The following is a 21,701-nucleotide window of genomic DNA, read 5'->3' as shown; positions in this document are numbered from 1 at the left end:
AACACATCGGAATCGTATGAGTTTATGCACTAAGGACTGGACTGGACAAGACTGCTCGAAATTAACCAGTAAAGATACGTTTCACCACATTTAAATGCAGATTTACTCTTTAAAGGGTTAAATACCTTTTTGGTCATTGGATTTTATATGAAATGTCAATTCGGTCACTAAGAAAAAAATTTAGCCAAATTAGTCATTGTATTACCCCAAAATTTACAATTTATAGACATTTCATTAGTTTCCATTAAGTTGTTAAGTTAAATACCCTTTTAATTACTGTGTTTTATATGAAATTTAAGTTTGATCGCTCGGAAAAAAAAAAATTAGCCAAAAACAATGCAAATGATATGCTCTTGAACTGGCTCTGTTAGAGGGTATGAGGTTTGCAGAGGACTTGAGGCTATCTTTGGTGCAATTTGAGTCTGATTCCCTCAAAACTACTGACGGTGAACAAAGGGTTCATATTTGGCTTTATTGGGGGTTCTTTGTGAAGTTTATAGAGAACTATTGGCTCACTTCCATGAGGTTTCGTTGATCCAAGCCCTGGGGTTAAATCAAGTGGTTGTTTGGAGGATATAGCCGCCAACTTTGCTCTTGGATCGTTTGATCCAAGAGTGTAATAACTTTTAGTATTTTTAATTAAATATCGCTTCACCTATAAATAAATAAGAAAAGAAGAAAAAAATCATCTACTTAATAGAAACTGATGGCAAATTTATAAATTGTAAATTGTAAATTTTAGATAATACAGTGATTAATTTGATTAAATTATTTTCTCAATGACCAGATTGAAATTTTGTGTAAAACTCAGTGACCAAAAGTATATAACCCTTTATAAAATTCCGTAGTTTTGTCAACAGGACAACTGAAGTCATACAGGAGGCTCGTGGAAATGTTTCGGATTAATGATTACATCTCAAATTTACTACAATTTTGCCATCTAATCTAAGTGGTAAAATATATTCACGGTAGTCTTACTGACTGTTTGCCAACAGTAATTTACTGCTGAGCCAACACAAAAGCAAAAGAGGAGTCTGAGTCATGAGGCATAACTATCCCTCCCTCTTAATCGCATTCTGGCTGGAGTTTAAACTCTATTAATCAATTGTTTTCAGAACAAAACGAGGCCTTGCATTGCGGTTTTACTTCATAGAAAAATCACCCAAGATTATTGAGATTTTAAAAAACAAACAAACAAACAAAAAAGTTTTGGCCAATTACCACTTCCCAGTGTATATCTGAATCAAGGACTAAAATATCGATAGTTTCAGAAATATTGGTGGTTCGAAAACATGGAAATTTCGATGGAAACATCGAGAAATTATCAATATTGATAAAAATTGAATCAAAACCACGGAAATTGTAAGAAAAATTTGGAAATTCTTCTTGAAACTTTGGAGGATGTTTATTTAGTCAATTATCTATTACTTTATCACAAAAGATTGAAAGGAAATGCATTGCATGATGAGTTTAATTAATTTAAGTTGACAATATAGCAAGCTAACAAATACTGCGAGTGTAGAAAATATGTAGTAATTAATGAAAGAAGATTAAACACACCATAATCATTTATTTATAATGATTTACTACAATATTTTACACTTTATACATTGCATGGTAAGATACATAAGTGACTTAGTATCACATAAAGTTCCTATAAGGTTTAAATTTGAGTTATTTACACTAACACCCCCTGAGGTTTTTGGCTTTTTCACAAATCTCCTTGAGGTTTCAGAAATTATGAGACCACTTCCAGAGGTTTTAAATTGTTTTCACAAAACTCATTTTCATTGATTTTTCATCCAAAGATTAATGAATTTATACAAAAAAATTCTCTAAATGACAAAGTTGGCCTTTGAGATTAGATTACATATACTTCATTGAGGTTAATTTTGTTATTTGGTTAAGTTCTTTTTCAATGAAATCATCAATTTTTGGACAAACAATCAACGAAAATGGGTTTTGTGAGAACAAACTGAAACCTTGGGGCGTGTTCGTATAATTTTTGAGACATGAGGGGGTTTTGTGAAAATACAAGAAATCTCAAGGGGTGTTAGTGAAAATAACTCTTCAAATTTTTCATTGTCTTCATCATATCGATATTATAGCGATATTTTGGCCAAATGTTGCTGAAGTGTGAGAGAAATTATCGGCGTCGATATTATCAATACTTATATGATATGTGTATGAATATGTTCCAAAATATCCTAGACCCGAAAAAACGATACTAACCTCAATATTTCATCGATATTATCGATATTTTAGTCCTTGATCTGAATTATTACAAAAGTTGCATTCTGCATCGAATTGCTAAAGAAATGCCCATCAATATCTCATGTTTCCCACCTTGTGAAAAACTTAGTTGCAACGGGGATAACACTATTTTGCTATTCCCGACCAATAATGCTATGTCATGTGGAAGTGTTATCACATGTGTCGTAGCTATTGGCCGGGATAGCAAAATAGTGTTATCATTTCTCCGTTTGGTGAGTTGGATTATGTAGTTAGATAGGATTCATAATCCTAATCAAATGTTTGGTTGCCTAAAAACAACATGGATTGGATTATATCTAATCATACTAAAGCCAAATGTAGTAGGATTATGAATCCTGCCAAAATGTTGGGATTAAGTTGGATTGGAGTATGTCAAAGCCTACTAAGAGCATTTCCACCCATTTGCCATGGCAAAAGGCAAGGAGAGGCATGGGTTGTTACTATTCACATGAATAGTGCATGCCCTATCAATTTTTTTGTTAATTTTCCACCCATTGTCATGGCAATTCAAGGGCAACCATTATTCACATTAGATATAAGGGGAGGAATTTGTATAGAGTTTTGGTATGGGAAGTGAAGAATATGGCTAGGTATTTATATAAAAAAAAAAAAAATCTTAAATTTTTGGCATTTTTTCAGAATATTTTTTTACTTTTAAAATAAAATAAAATTGTTGATGACATCACAACCCTTAGGCAACAACTCAAGCTGTTCTTGCCTTCGGGCCTACCAGGGCTTGGTGGAGCCCACGCCTTGCCTAGGCTATTTTGTATCGCTGGAGCTGCATTTCTTGGCCGGGGGGTCTCTTCCCTAAACTAGGGACTCCCAGTGGAAATGCTGTAAGCCATGTAATAGCACATTTCGATTAATCTAACCCTATAATCATGTGTAGTACCAAACACATCATTGGATTAATGTTATCATTTTTAATCCAATGCAATCCAATTCTACCTCATAATCCAATCCAATCCCAGTCACCAAACATGGCCTATAGGCCAATGATGGTTCACCATTTACACTCTTCCAAAACAAGATTTTTTAAAAAAAATTTAAAAAAAAATTGAAATTGAGACGGATGCAAACTCATGGTAATTTCATCAATATGTTATTTCATGTGAATAAAACTAAATACACTCTTCAGAGGTAACGAGTCACTAGGTTGCTAGTCTATTATACTCGTCATGGCAAAACTGAACAAAGTTCTAACCCTAGCAGTATGGTTAGCTAGCACTTCTTGATGCTTGTCACCTAAAAGTATGACCAGTCATCATTTGTTAAGCACAAATTAATAAATACAACATTGGAGTTACAACATTTCCCAATTCTCTCCTACCCCCTCGCCAAATTTTCTCTCAATTCTGCGGACCACACCAACAATCACGAATGAACAAGGTAATACCAACTTACCAGGAATGCGGCAATCCAAATATAATGATGTGCACCCTCTCTCTAAGCTCATTTTCAAATGTGATGCACTCAGTCACAAGAAGCTCGTTCCTATGGAGAGGTCATTTAAGTTTGAGAAAATTTGTGAACGAGTCGTCCCTATCTGGTTTGCAATTTCAAGCTGTTCCTCCAATGGAAGCATCTCATAACTGCAAGGATGGAAATTATATTACAGTTGTTAGCGCCCAGTATTAATTATCCTGGCATTAAATACTGTTAAATGCGCTGCATAACAATTAGAGCTTTATACTGTAGTCTCTAACTAGGGTGCATCATTCCATATTAGCATACTGATTTCTCTCCTGAGACAAGGCTCCGCTAAGAAAATATGAGCATACTAATACCTCTAATGATGTAAACAAGAAAAGCAAATAATATCCAGCACCAGGACAAGATCTTCTGCATCTTGAAAGACATCAAAAACTGTCATCTAAGTACTTTAGAAGGAGCACAGAACTTACTGGCTTAGAAGCTCACAGTCAACTATGGTGTCAGGACCAGGCCGATGAGCCTTTCCATTTGACCGAAACTGGCGGAAAGCTCTTGGATTCAGACCCGCAACATGGGGAACAGCATCCACAAGCTTTTTCTGTAATGACTGCAACCTACGAAATGTCAGTTCATCAAGAGGTGCAATACAGCCAATGCTCCCATCCAGAGTACCGAATAACAGAGCATAGCGATTGGTTTTATCAGAGCCCGGATTGGTCCCTGTTCGGTCAGATGAAGTAGAGAGCATCTGCAACCGCAGGAACTTAGTCACATGGGTACCAACATGAAACTCAGCCCTTGAGAGAAGCTTCTGGCCTTTCCAACTCTCAGACATCTTCGGTGCATAGTAAAAGATCTGTTTTGGCATAACCAATGTATTCATTTAAACAGAAGTAAGCCAACACTGTCCAACATTGTTAATACATGACAAAAAGAGAACTGTAACTTCACAATAAAAGAAAATTTTATTGAGAAGAAGATGGTGAACCCCCAGTATGTTTGTGTGTGGGGCAGGGTTAGAAGAGAGACCGAAAGAGGACTAACATGCATCCAAACTACAATGCACTAACCTGAATGTTCTTTTGCTCATCTGCAACTACAAGGCTCAGCGTACTTCCATCAATCAAAAACTCCGTTGCAAAACAATCAAGGTTACCAAAATCCTTGGCCAATAAACTGAGTTGAGCTCCCTGCTCCTTCCAACTGAGAAAGTAAATGCTTTTGTGAACGTCACCGAGGAGGATAAAATTCTTGACCTGCAAGAACAAATTTAGTCATCCAAAATGATCACATATTGCTCAGAAACATGTAAATCTTAATAAATTCAGCATAACAAACATTATACACATAGACACATGTGCATGTACAACTATATAAACAAAACAAATTTTGGCAGACTTAACAAACTTATGATTCCTCTTTTCTGATACATTTCAAGACACCCTCAGATTTCACATCACAACATTTATTCATATATTCAAGTACTGATATCCAGGTTTGCATACAAAGAAAAGAATCAATTAAAAGAGACAGCTGAATAAAGAAAGTATACGTACAATATTTAAGCTCACAACATATAACGGTGGAACATCAAAAAATGCCACACCATTCAGTTCAGTACCATTCCACTTGTGTAAAATAATTTTAGGGCCAGAAGCTATCAACAAATGACCTTGAAGTGAGGCTAATGCAGATATGGCACCCTTCAATTCTTTGGAGTAAACCTCTGAAACCTGAAAACAGAAATAACTGACTTTATCTCATAGAGTGGACTTTAAAGAATCCCAAAAGGTGAAACTGAAAGCGACCTATAAACTTAGTACAGCAATAGATATTGTGGGGAATTATAATACACAGTTAAGAAGGTAAAGATTTAAATGATCCAGAAAAATACCAAGGTCTGGGTATTGTCAGCACTTTTTCCAGCTGAAAATAAAAGAACCCGTCCTCTCCCAGCAACATCCTCCCCTTGCACATAAGCAGTCCCAATTGCTAAAAGTGTTTCATTCTCTTTTGTGGTTGTATTCTGCAATGAAGTGTGGATGTCAACTATTTTGAAAAACAAAAGACAATGAGATTATGCATACACCAGCGTACTTCCTATGATACATACTTTATTCCATCCAACACCTCTTTCAGAAATACAGAGAGGAAAGGTGGAACAAAAGGATACAGAAATCATAGTCTAACACCCAAAATTAGGCAGATGAATAAAAAAGCAAACTTACAAAAAGTGTAACCACTCGAACAGTTAGAGCATTTTCAGAAGTTTGCATTGGAATGGTAGCTTTAGTTTGCCAAGGGCCACCAGATTTGTCCGGCTCCATAATCCGAATCTCAAATTCATCAACACTATAAGTTCGGTGTAGTTCATCAGAACTCAAGTTATGATTTTCAACCTGATGGCCAACTTCTTGATCAACCAGAGATGAAAGAACTTGATTCAGTGGCTTATGAACCTGAAGAAATTGATGTACATTACTCAAAATGAGTACATAGTGTGTATGGACAAGAAAGAAAACAAATTCTAGAAACAGAGCTGAACAAAAGTTAACAGAAAACTCAGATTAAAAAGGATTCGTGCAATAACCATATACTGAGTAAGACATTGGCAAATGTCTCTTGACATATATTTGTGTGTTGTATACCGCACTATTGATATATAATGTGTGTCTATCTGGATGCATGCATACTAGACCAACTTATAAAACGAAAAGCTTAATAAAAATAGCTAATACTGTTTAGGCCAAAAAAACTGTTGAGGGTTTATATATACTCACAGGTACTGAAACTATAAGCGGGTATAAATTCTTCTCAGCAAAGTAAGTGACCTGATGAGGAGTTCCTTTCAACGGAATCTAATCAAATCATTAAAAAAAACATTAATGCCAAAACTTTTAACTATGCATAAACTTCGAATATAGATGGCACGATACACCTGTTGGACTTATACATTGACTTAAACAGAAGTACCCACCTTTTGTACTGGCCAATAATTGTCATAACTTGTGATAGGCGGCAGTTGGCAAATCTTCAAAATACCCTAGAAATTAGGGACAGAAGTAGAAAGGATTAGCCATAAAATTGTGAGTTGTGGAGACAATTACACAGAGAATGGAAACATACTGTTTTCAAACCTGTGATGTAACATATATGAGCCCATGGTTACAGTTAACATTGTGAAGAACAGTGACGGCAACGACTGAACCATCACAAAGCTGCACACAAAAAAAAAAATTAATAAGTAGCCCACGTGCGTAGATAGCATCCATTAAAACTTTGAATTTGCACATACGGGCAATAATAACCCTGAGGGAGATGAGATCAAATCTCATACAAAATAACTCCATCCAATTCAATCTCAAAGAAAATAACTTCCATTCTGAAAAGCCAGATTCTTGAATAACATGACAGAACAGGGGGAAAATATCTTTTAAAGTTATCCTTTCAGGAAAATTACGTTATATGGTTACTAAAATGCATATAAATTTAGGTGGTCTAAATTGTTTCCTTCATTTTAAAAAGATACTCAGATTTCTCACCTGTGGATGAATGCGTAGACGTTCTCTGAACACCATAAACCAAGCTGGTCTTGACCCGGAAAGGAACAACCCCTGATAGCCAGCAATGTTCTTAAAAATTGTCATTCTTTGGCACGATGTCTCATTTGATGTGTCCTTTTTAGCATATGTGTCCAAGGGGACACGAACAAATCTCAAATTTCTGAGCCTGGAAGCACTAAGATTGCTTACACCAGCAGTATTCTGAGCAGAAGCTGAATCCTCAGTTTTAGAGGCAGTCTCTGGACCTTCAAACAAGTAAGCATGGTAACAAAGAATCATCCCATCATTCAATATCCCGAAAAGAAAAGGACGGCTATGCTGTCCCGACCATCTCTGCATAGCCAGCTCTACAACTTTCATATTCTGTATATTTTCTTTCCGGCCCTGGCCACTCACTTCTTCAGAACTTTTGTTGATCAGTTTACGGGGATCTTTTGGTGGGTCTCGCATTAATGTATCAACTAGGTGTGCATTTCCCGATACAAACTTATCCACAGAGAAAACACAATTGAAATTGGGCACATCAAATATTTCAAGGGAACCGCTTTCATAACAAACAACACAATATACATCACCCTGATCATGTGAGACACCATCAGCACCATCAACGGCCTCGTCAATTCCTGTGGAAAGCCAAGCATCAGTACTTGTCTTCCGGAGCCATGGCTCAGGTCCGTTATCATGATACAGTGTGCAGGCAGATATCGATTTCTTTGAGCTCTCAAACGCAGCTGGAATGCTTATAGAAACAGTGCACAAAGAAGGATCTGCAAACCAAAATCATAATGACCCGATCCAAGTTTATCATAATGAAACAGAAAATTCTGACAAGAGAAACAACTATAAGTGACATGTCAAGAAGATCAGCAGTACACTCAAAATCTTTTAAGAATTATACATACAACATTTTTCTGACAAAACATACCTCCAACAAGGAGCCGGATACCATCATCAGACATTCTCAGTAAAACATAGGGATCAACAATAGAAACTGATAGCACAGTGGAGCTCTCTGAACCAGTACCCATTTCAGAGTTTGAAGTTCCAAAGCTTAAATCCTGAGTCATAAAAGAACCATCTAGAATTCGAGCACCACGTTCATAAACCTGCACAACTCGACGCCTTCAAAACAAAAAAGGATTATTATGGAAAAGATTCAGAACACTCAAAACAAACTATATAGTTGTAAATGCATATTGATGAGGAAACATGAAGCTATTTACAAAAAACACAGGTAGGAGAGAATCTTAAAGAAAGTTAAACTACCCATGAAGAAGATATGCCAAGGCCGGGCAAGGAGAAACAAATAAATCTATAAAAGATACAAGTTTACCTTCCAAACAAATTCCCTGCAGCAATTGTTCTCCCTTGAACGAAATAGTCAACACTTTCTGTGACTTCACTCAGAAGATCAGCTGTTTCAAGTACCTAGCCATCATTTTGGTTTTGAGGAGGGGTCAAAAAAATTGGAAAGAAATTCTGATGCCAATTGAAAATATCAAAATAAAAAGACAACACACTTGCTTGTATGGATTGCCAACACATTAAAACAGAAAGTCGATTCTTTTTTATCTTCCTAATGTTGAAATATTTAGTTCCAGAACAGTTATCAGACTGAGACAGCATCTATCCCAAAAACCAGCTACTTGACACATTTGCAGTCATATAGACACTCACTCATATGACCTGACAAATGATAATCACGTTGAATTAATATAAAATGTAACATGCAGACTCTCATGAAAACTACAGATTATGAAAGAAGCAATTCTCACTCAGATCAGCAGAAGATATTGAACCATTTGAACAAAGAAATCCTAGATGCAGTATCCAGTGGAGGGACAAGGAAGGAGATTCAGGAGGGACGCAGACAGAGAAGGGAAGGAGAGAGGAGAGAATCATCAAAGGTGTCAACTGATTACTAATCCACAAGCTACAAATCATTTGCTAGAAGGCCCAAACCATATTCCCTCTCCACCACAGGCTGATTTTGTACAATGTAAATTGGCTTTGCAAGTAGCTAATTTTGGTTTGATTTAAAAAACGTCGCACACATTTCTAGCATTGCATGTCACAAGGAATGATTTCATTATGAAAAGCAAGTAGCTCTATAAACAAGAAAATAATTTACAAATAATTAAGTCTTGAACGATACTTCCAACTATAATCTAACACGAGAAAGTAGACGACTTACCATTGTACGAGCCTCCAGACTTATAATTAAATATGCATGATACTCATCATCAGAAGCAGCAATTTTAGAAGAGTCAGCATTATGACCACGTGCATTCTTGTGGTAAACAGTCCAAATTCCCTTGCAGCCTGGTAGTTCAACCTGCTACGTCAAAAATGGGAGGAGTGGGAGAAGTTGGGTCATTTTAACTAATCTTGGCTACAGGACAATGCATTTTAGCAAGAAAAATCAATTAAAACCCCAAGGGTATAGCTATGTAACACTATGTGGAAAGATATTAAAACAGCGGCAGGACATATGAAGTTAGGGGACCTAATGCATTCAACAGAAAAATAGACTACCACTGACCTCAGTAATCATTTCTGGACGAATTGATTGACGAAGAACACAGAGAGCACCATTCTTTCCATGACCCGAACAGCACACCTAAAAATTATCCGAGAGAATATAGAGATCATTTTATAAAAACAGTAATAACATAAAATCCCCCGATTTTCAAATAACCAAAAAAAAAATCCACAATATGCTAAAGTAAAATATGATTAAGCAAAAAAGGAAGAGGACGAATACTATAGAAAGGAGAAAAAGTAATCATCAGACTAACCAGTTCGTAATTACTCTGTTTAGCAATTCCAGTAGCATTTGCATCTGCATTAATCCTTAAACCATAGGAGAAGTCCTTCAAAGGTCCAACATTAATCAAAGAGTCCCTTACAGCAAATGAAAAAGACTTCTGCATGCACCCAAAGAAAGAAAAGAAAGGTCTTTATATTGCATAAAAGGAAAAACAATAATATGATGAGCAAGGAAAACAATGTTAAAATTCATAAGTCAAATAAACGTCAAGATATTTTACGATGTAAACTCATTTGCAATATTGAACAATCAATTTTTCCTTCCAACTACACAAGCAAATATCAGCACACAAATCATTATAATAACTAGACAAACAAAATAAGGAAACCACTGTAATCAAACTATAGAACTACTAGAAAATTCAAGGTTGTAACTACGGTGATTACAAAGCCTAGAGCATAACCCAATAAAATGACATAAATTAAGGTTGAGACTATTTTTTCCTGTTTTCAACTTCTCTTCCTACTATGGGGATGGATCCCCTCACTCCACATATTGAACAAATTAAGCAGGTTAAAAATGGAAACTGAAATGCATTCCCAGATAGTTAACCAACCTGAGCTGATTCTGCATTATTTGGAGCTGACCCATACAAAGAGAGCTCCTCGCCACTAACCATATCTTGCAATGCATCAGAAGATGACATTCGCAATCGCTTTGCCGATGGGGCATCACCTTCAATATCTCCTACCTGTAAAATTTAAGCACCAGGACTATCAAGATAATGTTGAAAAAGATTACAAGACTCTTAAGATTGAGCAGACATCAAATATGAGAGCTGAATTCAAAATCTCATTAAAGAAAAAAGTTATAAAGGAGAATAACCATTTCAAAAAAAAAAAAAACACACTGGGATAAATTTTTCACAAAGTGCAACTAAGTGGAAAATTAACAACATCCAACACAAACCTCATCCTTCATATCAGATGACAACACTGAGCCCCCTACACCACAAGTGAACTGCACAAGCAAACTGTCCCCCAACTGACTGCCCAGAAAAAATAACGAATTTCCAACTTTCGTAATACCCTACAGAAAAATTTAGCAGATTTTTCACAAACGCTACAATTAATTACATGCATGGAACTGAAGATCTGTTACATGAATATCTAAAAATAAATTAGAGCAAAAGAAAATCAAAATTTAACTAACCGACGTAAGTACTGAAGCTTTAGACTTTGAAAGGTCAAGTCTCTGCACAACCCTGCAGATTGTAAAAATAGGTTATTACCTAGCAAAATACTTTGAGCAGACGAATGCATATGCATGTACTATAAATGTGGGCAGAGGAAAAAATAAACTGCTCGAGAATCATCCTAGGCTGTGTCACATTCCAACTTCTTGTAGGATTACTGACATGCTCGAGAATCATCCTAGGCTCAAAGGAAATCAAAATAAGTAAAAATATAGAATAAATCGAATTGCAATTACTGACCGTCCGTCATAAACAAGGGTAAGCAATAGTAGCTCTCCAGTTTTTGTAGACAGCAAGGCTACATCGTTCAATAACCAAGTTGCATTGGCAGCATCAAGCTCCACGGTGAAACTAGATCTTGGCATCTCTTGACTGAATAAAACAGAAAATAAATTAAGTTATGGAAAGAAAAATAAGGGGCCTCACCCAACTACAGTTCTCAAACTCAAAATGATATACCAGCTGAAGTCAATAGTCATCTAAACACAAAGTTTGGATGAGAGAAAGCAGCCAATGAGATGAGAGGGAGGGAGGACAGGGGTGTGTGGAGTGTGTGAAATAGAGAGAGAGAGAGAGTTGGGACCTGTTATCAGCAGAAACAGCGTAACTGTTCAATGCCAATGCACATGAGGCTGACTGCATGAAGTAGGAAAAAAAGCCCATAAAATTTTGCTTCAGCCAGCTATTAGAATTCCACTCTAGAAATAAAATTACCTGGCTATGGTAATGAATAGAATTTGCACTAATCACAAGAACACCACCAATTGGAGATGGTACTGCAAGCAGCTTGTAGGCATCATGTGGGAGATTCTGGCAGGAATATACGAAGAAATACAGTGAATGCAAGAGAGCTAATCTTTCATGTCACCTGAATTGTATGAGTATACGCATTCTCTAGTATAGCAAAAGGATGCAAGAGCTTGAAGAAATATTTGTTCATATTTTCACGTTCAGCTGAATGCTGAAACATTAATTTCTTAGATCACAATGATTCTAAACTACACATACTGAATAACAAAGTTGGAGAAAAACACAGAACTTTTCAGTGGGTAGTTTCAATTTTTTTCTAGAACTTACAACAGCTGACCATATGAGAGGATGCTGCTTCAAAGTTGTGCTGATACTAAGTGCAGAAATCATACAAGTGTGGTGCTTCCATGAGACACGCCCAGCCCAGGTAAGCTCCCGCTCATGAAGGATAACCATCACAGGCTCGATATAACCTATATAATATATATTGTGTCAATCTTTAGAGGTATAAACCAACATTTATTAGAAAGAACCTATTTTGTCATACGAAACAAAATAGGTTTAATACTATTATGGAGAAAATTTAAATAATGCATTTATCTTACATATTTGAAATTCAGCCTGTTACAAATACTCAAATTCACATGTGAATTTCATTATCATAGAATATTTAATATTTCTAAAGTCCCATTAAGTAATTTACACTAATCATTAAAACTCACCATGTAAAAATGTAAAATCCTTTACATGCTTCATGTCCATATCTCGTAGATTAACAATGTAAGATGACTCAATACGAGCAGAAATTGCACCTCCAGAACCAAAACTATCATCATCTCCAACCAAACCAGAGCCGCCCTGAAACAAAAAATTCAAATTAAAACATATAGGGAAAATTGAAATGTTGGTAAAAGAAAGTCTATTGTGTTTGCTTTTGACAGTTCATGATGTCATCTAAAATTGTATAATTGTATTGGAGGACCCATTTTTTAAAGCACACCTCTACTTTAGGACCTTGAGGCGCAATTACCAGGACTAATACTTGAATGTGCTAACACTGCATACAAGCCAATACTTAGACCTGTTACTAAGCCAACAAGGTTTCCTTTTTTTCCCGCCAAATCCTACAATTCATAAAGCATGAATCTAAATTAACTTCTTGTATTATATTTTTTGGCATAAGATGCCACAAGAGCCAGTACTTCAAGCAATACCTTGTTGATTATGAGAGCCAATACATTGTTGACACAAGGACCTAGACTAACTTGAATATGCTCCTAATAGAGACATACAAGCCAATACTTAAAACTGTTGCTAAGCCAACAATGCTTCCATATTTCCCTTGAAATCCTATAGTACATATAGTAGGATTCAAAATTAACTTTTTGTATTATATCGTTTCAACACAAAGATGCCATGAGAGTTCCAGTACCACAATGACTAAAATACAAATTTTAGGAGGAGAAGAGACCTGAGAAGCTTTAAGTATTATCATTTGCAGACCATAAACAAGAACGCTTCCACACCTTCCTTGAGGATCAACCTTAACCAATGGGCCTCTTGCAAATGACTCTCTACCTCTTCTCAAATGAAGCCACTCTGGGCCCTCAAAACAGTGCATAGAGCTGAAAGAAGGAAAAAATCAATGAATAAGTATCACCTTGCAACACAGTTAAACAAATGATGAAAAATATATTGTTCTTATAATTGCAAGTATTGGAAGTATTTTCTTAGACATGAGTGTTTCATACATTCAAAAATCATTTTCAGCCAAATACAAACCCAAATTGCAATACAACTAAAGTAATAATGGGTACAACTGGTGAATCATGGTACATACTACATATTACGGACTTTAACGCACTTCAATCACTAAATTACACAACCAAATTCAAGTTAACGCAGTTGCCGCACAGAAGCCTGCTAGATGAGATCAAGTATCCAGTTTGCAAGTTCATAAAACTCATTTAAATCTCAGAGGTATTCAGGGTTTAATTTTCGCGACTTACAAACATTCAACAATTATAATACTTCTCAAAACAGTCAGGTGTGTTCCAATTTGGAATTAAATTAAGGCATAATTGACATAACATTGACCAAAATACCAAGAACAGTAAACAAAAAATAACAACGCACCTAGTACGAAGTCCATGAATTGAATCATCAAACTCTAGAACTGAAATTTTTGCATCTTCAAAGGTTAAAATAATAGAATCTCTTCTTCTGGAACCATCTCCACCTCCACTAGATAATACCGCCATTGTTACCACATTACCGTGCAATCTGCAATGCAATTACATGCAAACAAACATGGAATTGTGTAATTAATTTGAATAAGTATTACGAATAACTAATTAAGCGAATTCGACTAAGTTCCAGGCAAAATGCCAAGACAGTGGAAGAAACAGTAAAGCGAGGTTTAATTAGGGCAACAGACCTGTAATGGCAAACGAGCTCAAGCGAAGCCCCAGAGACGCCGTCCATGAGACCACCACGTTTGGGCTCTCCTGAAGCCCTAGGGCCTCTGGTGCCATCTTCCTCTTGAACTCTAACGACGTACACTTCAAGGACATTCCCGGCGGTGACGACGAGGTCTGGAATGGGGCCGATTTCTCGGCGCGTGGTGGGCCATTCAGCCTCGAGGTCCTCCGTCTGAATCGGAGGAATTCGAGGCACAAAGTCGGAGCGTGAGTGAGAGATGAACCCCGATGCACAGTTCTCAATGCCCGTCGGCCAATGCATCATCTTGTATGCCGCGAAGCTCATTTTCGGAGAAGGCTGGTGTGTGAGAACCCTAGGGTTTGGAATTCTAGAGCGAGAGAGGAGAAAGACTCTGAGGAGCTCTGGAGGGAGGTTTAGGGTTTTAGAGCGGCATGGAGTGAGTGTTCTGAGAGTGGGAGCTTAAACCTTTTGGGATAAATCTGCGTTTGGCGGGAGGACGTTGGATCCCAATAAAAATGAAGATTTACGACCATAAAATGAAATATTTGAGAAAAGAGAGGGCCAGTTTGGATTGCAGTCAATTTTTAAAAATACTTTTAAAATAGTATTTATAGAGTATAGCCGATCGGCTATACGGCTAAAATATTCTATTTATAGAGTACAGCGGAACGGCTATACTCTTTAAACAGAAAGGTATAGCCGCGCGGCTATACTCTTAAAATATCCTTTTATAAATTTTCTTTTTTATTAATTAAATAATATTTTATCCTTATTTAAATCCTTACATTAGTAATTACGTTTTAATTATTATTTCTTTAGTAAATAATTAGTCATAAATATTTTAATAAAAACAAAGTCTACAAAATAATTTAAAATAATTAATTACTATTTATTAAGTAATTTATGAAATGAGTAAAATATTTAAATATTCATTAAAGAAATAATAACTAAACATAATTACCAATTAAAGTAATAAAAAAAGACTAAGATATTACTTAACTACATATATTAAACAAAAGAAGTTGGCCCAAAAATAAAAGTAAAGAAACTAATTTGACATGTTTAAAATTTATTTATTTATTTATTGTTTTAAAGCAAGAAAACCTCTCCCGACGAAATCTCGTCGGCACAAGTCTATCCCGGCAAAAATTCGTCGGCACAGGTCTATCTCGGCAAAATTTGCCGGATTAGACCTCTCTTGACGAAATTCACATGTGCCGACGAAATTTCATCGGGACAGATTTTCAATAAAATAAATATAAGTTTATTATCTTTAGGTCCAATAAATTTTTATTTTAAATTTTCTTTTTAGTAATTAAATAAGATCCTATCCTTATTTAATTACTTCCATATGTTATTATGTTTTAATTATTATTTCTGTAGGGAATAATTAAATATTTTAATTACATTACTTTATATATGGGAATAATTATTTTTAATCAAATATTTAAATACTAATTATTCACTAAGTAAATTGTAACTACTAAATAAAGTAATTTAAAAGAGAAATTAAGATAATGCTATTTAATAGGTATAGCCGGTCGGCTATACATTTAAAATATTCTATTTGAAGAGTATACAGAGTATAGCCGCGCGGCGCTACAGCTAAAATATTCTATTTATAGAGTACAGCCGCCCGGCCATACGCTTTCAACATAAAAGTATAGCTGACCGGCTATACTCTTAAAATATCCTTTTTTTAATTTTTATTTTTTATTAATTAAATAATATATTATCCTTATTTAAATACTTTCATTAGTAATTATGTTTTAATTATTATTTCTTTAGTGAATAATTAGTATTAAATATTTTAATAAACAAAGTCCACAAAATAATTTTAAATAATTTATGAAATGAGTAAAATATTTAAATATTCACTAAAGAAATAATAATTAAACTTAATTACCGATTAAAGTAATCAAAACGACTAAGATATTACTTAATTACACATATTAAACTAAAGAAGTTTGCCAAAAAATAAGCAAGAAAACCTCTCCCGACGAAATTCACCTATGCGGCTGTGCCAACGAATATTCGTTGGGAGAGGTCTAATCTGACAAATTTTGACGGGATAGACTTGTGTCGATGAAATTTCATCGGGACAGATTTTTAATAAAATAAATATAAGTTTACTATCTTTAGGTCCAATAAATTTTTATTTTAAATTTTCTTTTTAGTAATTAAATAAGATCCTAGCCTTATTTATTCATCTGTAATTATATTTTAATTATTATTTTTGTAGTGAATAATTAAATATTTTTATTATATTACTTAATAAATGGCAATAATTATTTTTAATCAAATATTTAAATACTAATTATTCACTAAGTAAATAGTAATTAAAACATAACTGCTTAAAGGGTATAGCCGCCCAGCTATACTGCTAAAATATTCTATTTATAGAGTGCAGCCGCGCGGCTATACGCTTTATGAAAAAAAAAAAGAACCCACTACCGTTTTGGCGTCCATGTGTAAAAATAGTATAGTTGCGCGACTGTTCGGTTCATTTTTACACATGATTTTTCATGTTATTCACCCACTATTTTGAGTTAGTTCTTGGCATTTTATAGCTTTTTACTTCTTTTTTGTGTTTTAATAGGTTTTACCTTGGTTTGTATGAAAATGAGCTAAAAGTGCATTATTTGATATAAATTCTGTTTTTGTTCATTTTCGTAGGTCAACTTCGTGGCCTTGGATCAGCATGTTCCGGTCCTTGGATGAGGTGATGATCTTCATAAGACTTGTTCCAATGGATGTTAACTACAACATATCCAAATTTGAGCTCCATTGGGCAAGTGTAGCCTATCCAGCTGATCGGACAATTGACGCTGGCTCTGGATGTTTGTTTTGGCCCAGTTTTCACCCCCACTTAATAGCATTTTATTTCTACTTGTTACCACACCTTTTGGTAACAATGGATTGCATTTGAGTGGCATTTCCTGAGTCAATTGGAGCCTTGGATTATACCTTAAAACAAGGTTTCATCATTTGCAAGGGGACAATGGGCAATAGCTTTAGAGAAAGAATAAGTTTTATACTAAAAGAAAAGCTGGAAAGGAGGAGAGAGAGAAGTCAAAAGGGATTGCAATCAGATTTGGGGGAGTTTTTTTGCAACGGGAGAGAGGGTATTCGACCATTCTACACAATTGAGAGCATTTTTTGGAGCTTGGAGCTAGGAGAAAGCCAAGGTGCAGTCAAGAAAAGTGGAGAAGAAGACTTCCACCATTGATGATCTTGAAGCTTTCATCATTTTCTGAAAATCTGTAAACTCTTTCTAATTTCATTTTGAATTTGTGTTTGAAATGATTATGAGGAACTAAACTCCATAGCTAGGGCTTAGGTTGAAGCCCTAAACATGAATACCTTATTGTTTTGATGCTTGAGTGTATGAATTTCTAGATATTGTTGATGAATTCCAATTCACCAAATTAATCTATCCTTGATGTATGTTCTTCTTTGATTGATCACCTTTGAAAGCATGCTTCTTGAGATTGTTGGGATTATGTGTATCCTCATGTTATCCTAAGCAATAAATGGATGAAGTAAGAATCATCTATGTGAATTGGTTTCTTGAATACCTAATGTAAACACCATGCTATTAGGATTCTTGTGATGTTCATATTCTCTTTGAACTTAATGGGTTCTCCTTGTAATTGAATCGAAGTACGAACCATACCTAGGTTCGGTTATGAGGAGGGCACAAGTATTGTAGCACGAACCATGCACTTTACGTATATTAGAGAGAATCAATGCGTCTTGAGCCACGACCCATGGTCTTGATTGCGAACATCTTCATCAACACGTTTAGAGTTCATTACTTGAGTATTCATGAACTTGGGTAGAATTGTTTAGGGTGGATTCCGAAACCCTGGTGTTTGTTACATTTTGATTTCACATCTTGATAATTCATCTCCGCCATTCTCATTTAATTTCAAAGTCCATTTACTTTCATGCAATAGAAATAGGTTACTTCAAACAAATCAAACCCCCCCCCCCCCCCAATGTGTGTGTGAGTTGCGTGTTTGACACGTTACGTGTCTTTGTTACTAAATTCTATTTGTTTTCGTAATTGTTTTGGACTTTTGGTCCGCGCTGTGTTCTTCCATTTTCTGTGCTGAATTCAACCGTATAAAGAACGTGCATTTTGGACGTACGGTTGGAAAGTTATAGGCAAAACACTGGATAGAGGTCGAAACTGGAAAAACAGAGAAAACGACTCTGCCCAAGAACGACCGGTCGCTAGTGTCTCACGACCGGTCGCTCAGCACACAATTCTGAAGTTTCGACTCTGTACTAAAACGACCGGTCGCTCTTAACAAACGACCGGTCGCTGGTCACTGTTCACAGCACAATTCTTTTTTTTGTTTTGTTTTGTTTGTTTCTTTTATATTTCTTTTTAGTTTCAAATTTTCATTTGTGCATTGTGGTGTGTTAGTTAAGTGTTCTTTTTGTACTCAAATTAGAACTTATAGACAACCGACAAGTTCTTCGTGGGATCGACCCCGTACTTATACAATCTATACTTCGATAGATTCGTGCACTTGCGGGTATTTTTAATTGGTTGTTTGCACATTAAATTGTGTCCTTTTAGGAATGCAACAATTTTTGGCGCCGTTGCCGGGGAACTGGCACGGTTGCTTATATGTTTTGTTTGAGTATATTTAGAGTACTTAATTTTATTTTCATTTTTTTTCCTTGTTTGTCATTTCATTTTACTTGAGTTTGTTTTTGTTTTCTTCTTATTGCAGGAACATTTTGCTTATGTCCCTTCTGAATTTGGATATTTCATTAGATAGCACTGTAGAAGATATCCAAGCTCAAGCTTTGAGAGAAAGGAACATCCAACTAGCTGTGTCTACTCCATTGCCTTTTTCACTCTCGCCATTTTCATCATCACCAAGCTCACCAAAAGTCGAGTCACCTCCACCTTCACCAATGGCGGCAGCAGCTGCAAATGCGGAACTTACTATGCAAGAATACTCTTCACCGCCAACAACTGGACAACCATATTGCATAGTATATCCCGCAAGCACTTTGGAAAACTTTGAGTTGAGATCGGGCATGATACACATATTGCCTAAGTTCTTGGGAAATCCTGGAGAAAATCCTAATGCACATATCCTAGACTTTGAGGAAGTGTGTTCCACAATAAAGATCGAAGGCATGAGTAGTGATGAGATAAGAATGAGACTTTTCTCATTTAGTTTGAAGGATACAGCAAAGGAATGGCTTCACTATCTACCTCCAAATTCCATCACAACGTGGACGGATCTTGCTACAAAGTTCTTGCAACATTTTTTCCCAGCACAAAGGACAAATGAACTCCGAAGTCAGATTACAGGAATTCTGCAAAGGCCGGGAGAAAGCTTCCAGGATTATTGGGACCGTTTCAAGAAACTTCTAATCACTTGTCCGCATCATAACATACAAGCTTGGCTTCTAATGCAACACTTCTATGAAGGACTTTTTGAAGCGGACCAAAATAATGTGAATGCAGCTGCAGGAGGGACTATAATGACCAAGACTCCAACAGAAGTGCGAGCAATATTTGATCTTGTTGCTGCAAATGCTCGCCAATATAATTCAAGGCAAAGACCAGTCAGAAAAGGGGAATCCTATGATGTAAGTACCCTTTCTAGTATGGAAGCTCAGATTGCAAACCTAACCAACATGGTGAAGAAATTGGCACCGGGATCATCCAAGGTTTGTGCATTTTGCTCCACAATTGGTCATGACACTGAGGATTGTCCCTTGGCACATGAGGAAGCAAATGCAGTGGGCTCATTTCAGAGAAATCAGTGGCCTAAGAATGATCCTTTCTCACAAACATACAATCCGGGGTGGAGAAATCATCCAAATTTCAGGTGGAGTGACAATTCGAATGTTCAACAAGGGCCAACTCAACCATCTCAAGGGCCAACTCACCCACCTCAAGGTCAACAACATACTCGCCCACCTCATGGTCAAATGCACTACTACAATCCACCACAACCACCACCTCAACCACAATCTACAGGAAAATCTTTGGAAGAACTTGTTGCTTCCATGGCTAGAAACACAGATAGTTTCATCACTGAGACAAAAAGCTACATGCAGAGGAATGACACCCAGAGATTAATCCAACTGGGCGTGAGCATGTTCAAGCAGTTACCTTGAGAACTGGTAAGGTAATTGGTGAAATAAATGGTTCTAAAGATTTAATTCACAATGTTGATGACATGCAGGTTGAACAAGTGGCTGAGCCTAAAGAAAAGGATGAAAGCAACAAAGAGAGAGATAAGCAAGCAGCTTCTTCATCCGAGTGGATCCCAAAGCATGAACTTGCAAGAAGGGCAAGAAAGGAGAAGGTAAGTCGTGAACCTACTGACGAAGAAATCTTACGTGCTCCTTTTCCTCACAGGCTTATGAGTTCTAAAAAAATTCAACAAGCCAAGGAAATATTGGAAACCTTCAGAAAAGTGCAAGTCAATATTCCCCTCCTGGATGCAATCAAACAAATTCCGAGTTATGCAAAGTTCTTGAAGGACCTTTGTACCAACAAGAGGAGATTCCAAGATCATGAAACGGTTGCACTAACGGAAAAAGCTTCTGCTGTTTTGCAAAGGAAGCTCCCTCCCAAATTGAAAGATCCAGGAAGTTTTACAATTCCTTGCATAATTGGAGATAAATTGTTTGACAAAGCTTTACTTGATTTAGGTGCTTCAATTAATCTGATGCCTTATTCTGTTTTTGAAGCCCTTAACTTAGGTGATCTTAAACCAACTTCTGTCAGCATTCAATTGGCGGACCGATCAGTGAGATATCCAAGAGGAATTTTGGAAGAAGTACTTGTGAAAGTAAATGATCTCATCTTACCAGCTGACTTTTTGGTGCTAGAGATGGAAGAAGCTCCTATTCCGGGTGCGGATCTTCCATTGATTCTTGGCCGCCCTTTCATGGCCACTGCAGATACTGTGATCAATGTTCGACAAGGAACATTGACAATGACAGTTCAAGGGGAAACAATAAAGTTCAAAGTATATGATGCCTTCAAACTCCCCAATGATGAACATGAATGTTTTCGTATTGATACATTGTGTCATATTGTGCAAAATACATTTAATAGTACTTATGGTACAGATTCATTAGAAAAGGTGTTGACACAAAATCCTCAAGTTGCTGAAATTGTTGATAATGAGTTACTTGAGGCTGTGAAATTCCTTGATGCATG

The 21,701-nt window shown here is 36.2% G+C and overlaps 1 protein-coding gene and 1 non-coding gene across 4 annotated transcripts; both read right to left on the bottom strand.

The window, feature by feature from the left end:
* Positions 1–3,357: 3,357 nt before the first annotated feature.
* On the bottom strand, positions 3,358–15,035 carry CPSF160 (cleavage and polyadenylation specificity factor 160). Of its 3 annotated transcripts, none has more exons than XM_021967729.2 (26): positions 14,487–15,033; positions 14,186–14,332; positions 13,521–13,674; positions 12,772–12,907; positions 12,377–12,522; positions 12,014–12,109; positions 11,883–11,935; positions 11,540–11,671; positions 11,257–11,308; positions 11,014–11,133; positions 10,661–10,795; positions 10,073–10,201; positions 9,817–9,894; positions 9,469–9,612; positions 8,608–8,702; positions 8,200–8,396; positions 7,254–8,041; positions 6,849–6,929; positions 6,689–6,754; positions 6,492–6,569; positions 5,940–6,170; positions 5,606–5,737; positions 5,268–5,444; positions 4,782–4,967; positions 4,182–4,567; positions 3,358–3,869 (listed from the first exon to the last, which is right to left on the bottom strand). In XM_021967729.2, exons 1-26 carry the CDS (start codon positions 14,813–14,815, stop codon positions 3,755–3,757), a joined length of 4,383 nt encoding a protein of 1,460 aa, XP_021823421.2. In that variant the 5' UTR covers positions 14,816–15,033; the 3' UTR covers positions 3,358–3,754. The 3 variants fall into 3 exon arrangements, with proteins under 3 accessions (XP_021823421.2, XP_021823422.2, XP_021823423.2); XM_021967730.2 differs by having other exon boundaries at positions 9,469–9,609; positions 14,487–15,032; XM_021967731.2 differs by lacking the exons at positions 3,358–3,869; positions 4,182–4,567 and having other exon boundaries at positions 4,792–4,967; positions 5,384–5,444; positions 14,487–15,035.
* Positions 15,036–19,810: 4,775 nt separating this feature from the next.
* Positions 19,811–19,917, bottom strand: LOC148297066 (small nucleolar RNA R71). Its single transcript, XR_015834228.1, has one exon. It is a non-coding gene; the product is annotated as a small nucleolar RNA R71 (small nucleolar RNA).
* Between the last annotated feature and the right edge of the window lie 1,784 nt (positions 19,918–21,701).

Source organism: Prunus avium, chromosome 2 (genome assembly GCF_965620075.1).
Source record: "Prunus avium chromosome 2, drPruAviu1.hap1.1, whole genome shotgun sequence".
Taxonomy (NCBI): Eukaryota; Viridiplantae; Streptophyta; class Magnoliopsida; order Rosales; family Rosaceae; genus Prunus; species Prunus avium.
The sequence above is the reverse complement of the archived record's forward strand: the minus strand, read 5'-3'. Positions and strand labels throughout refer to the sequence as shown.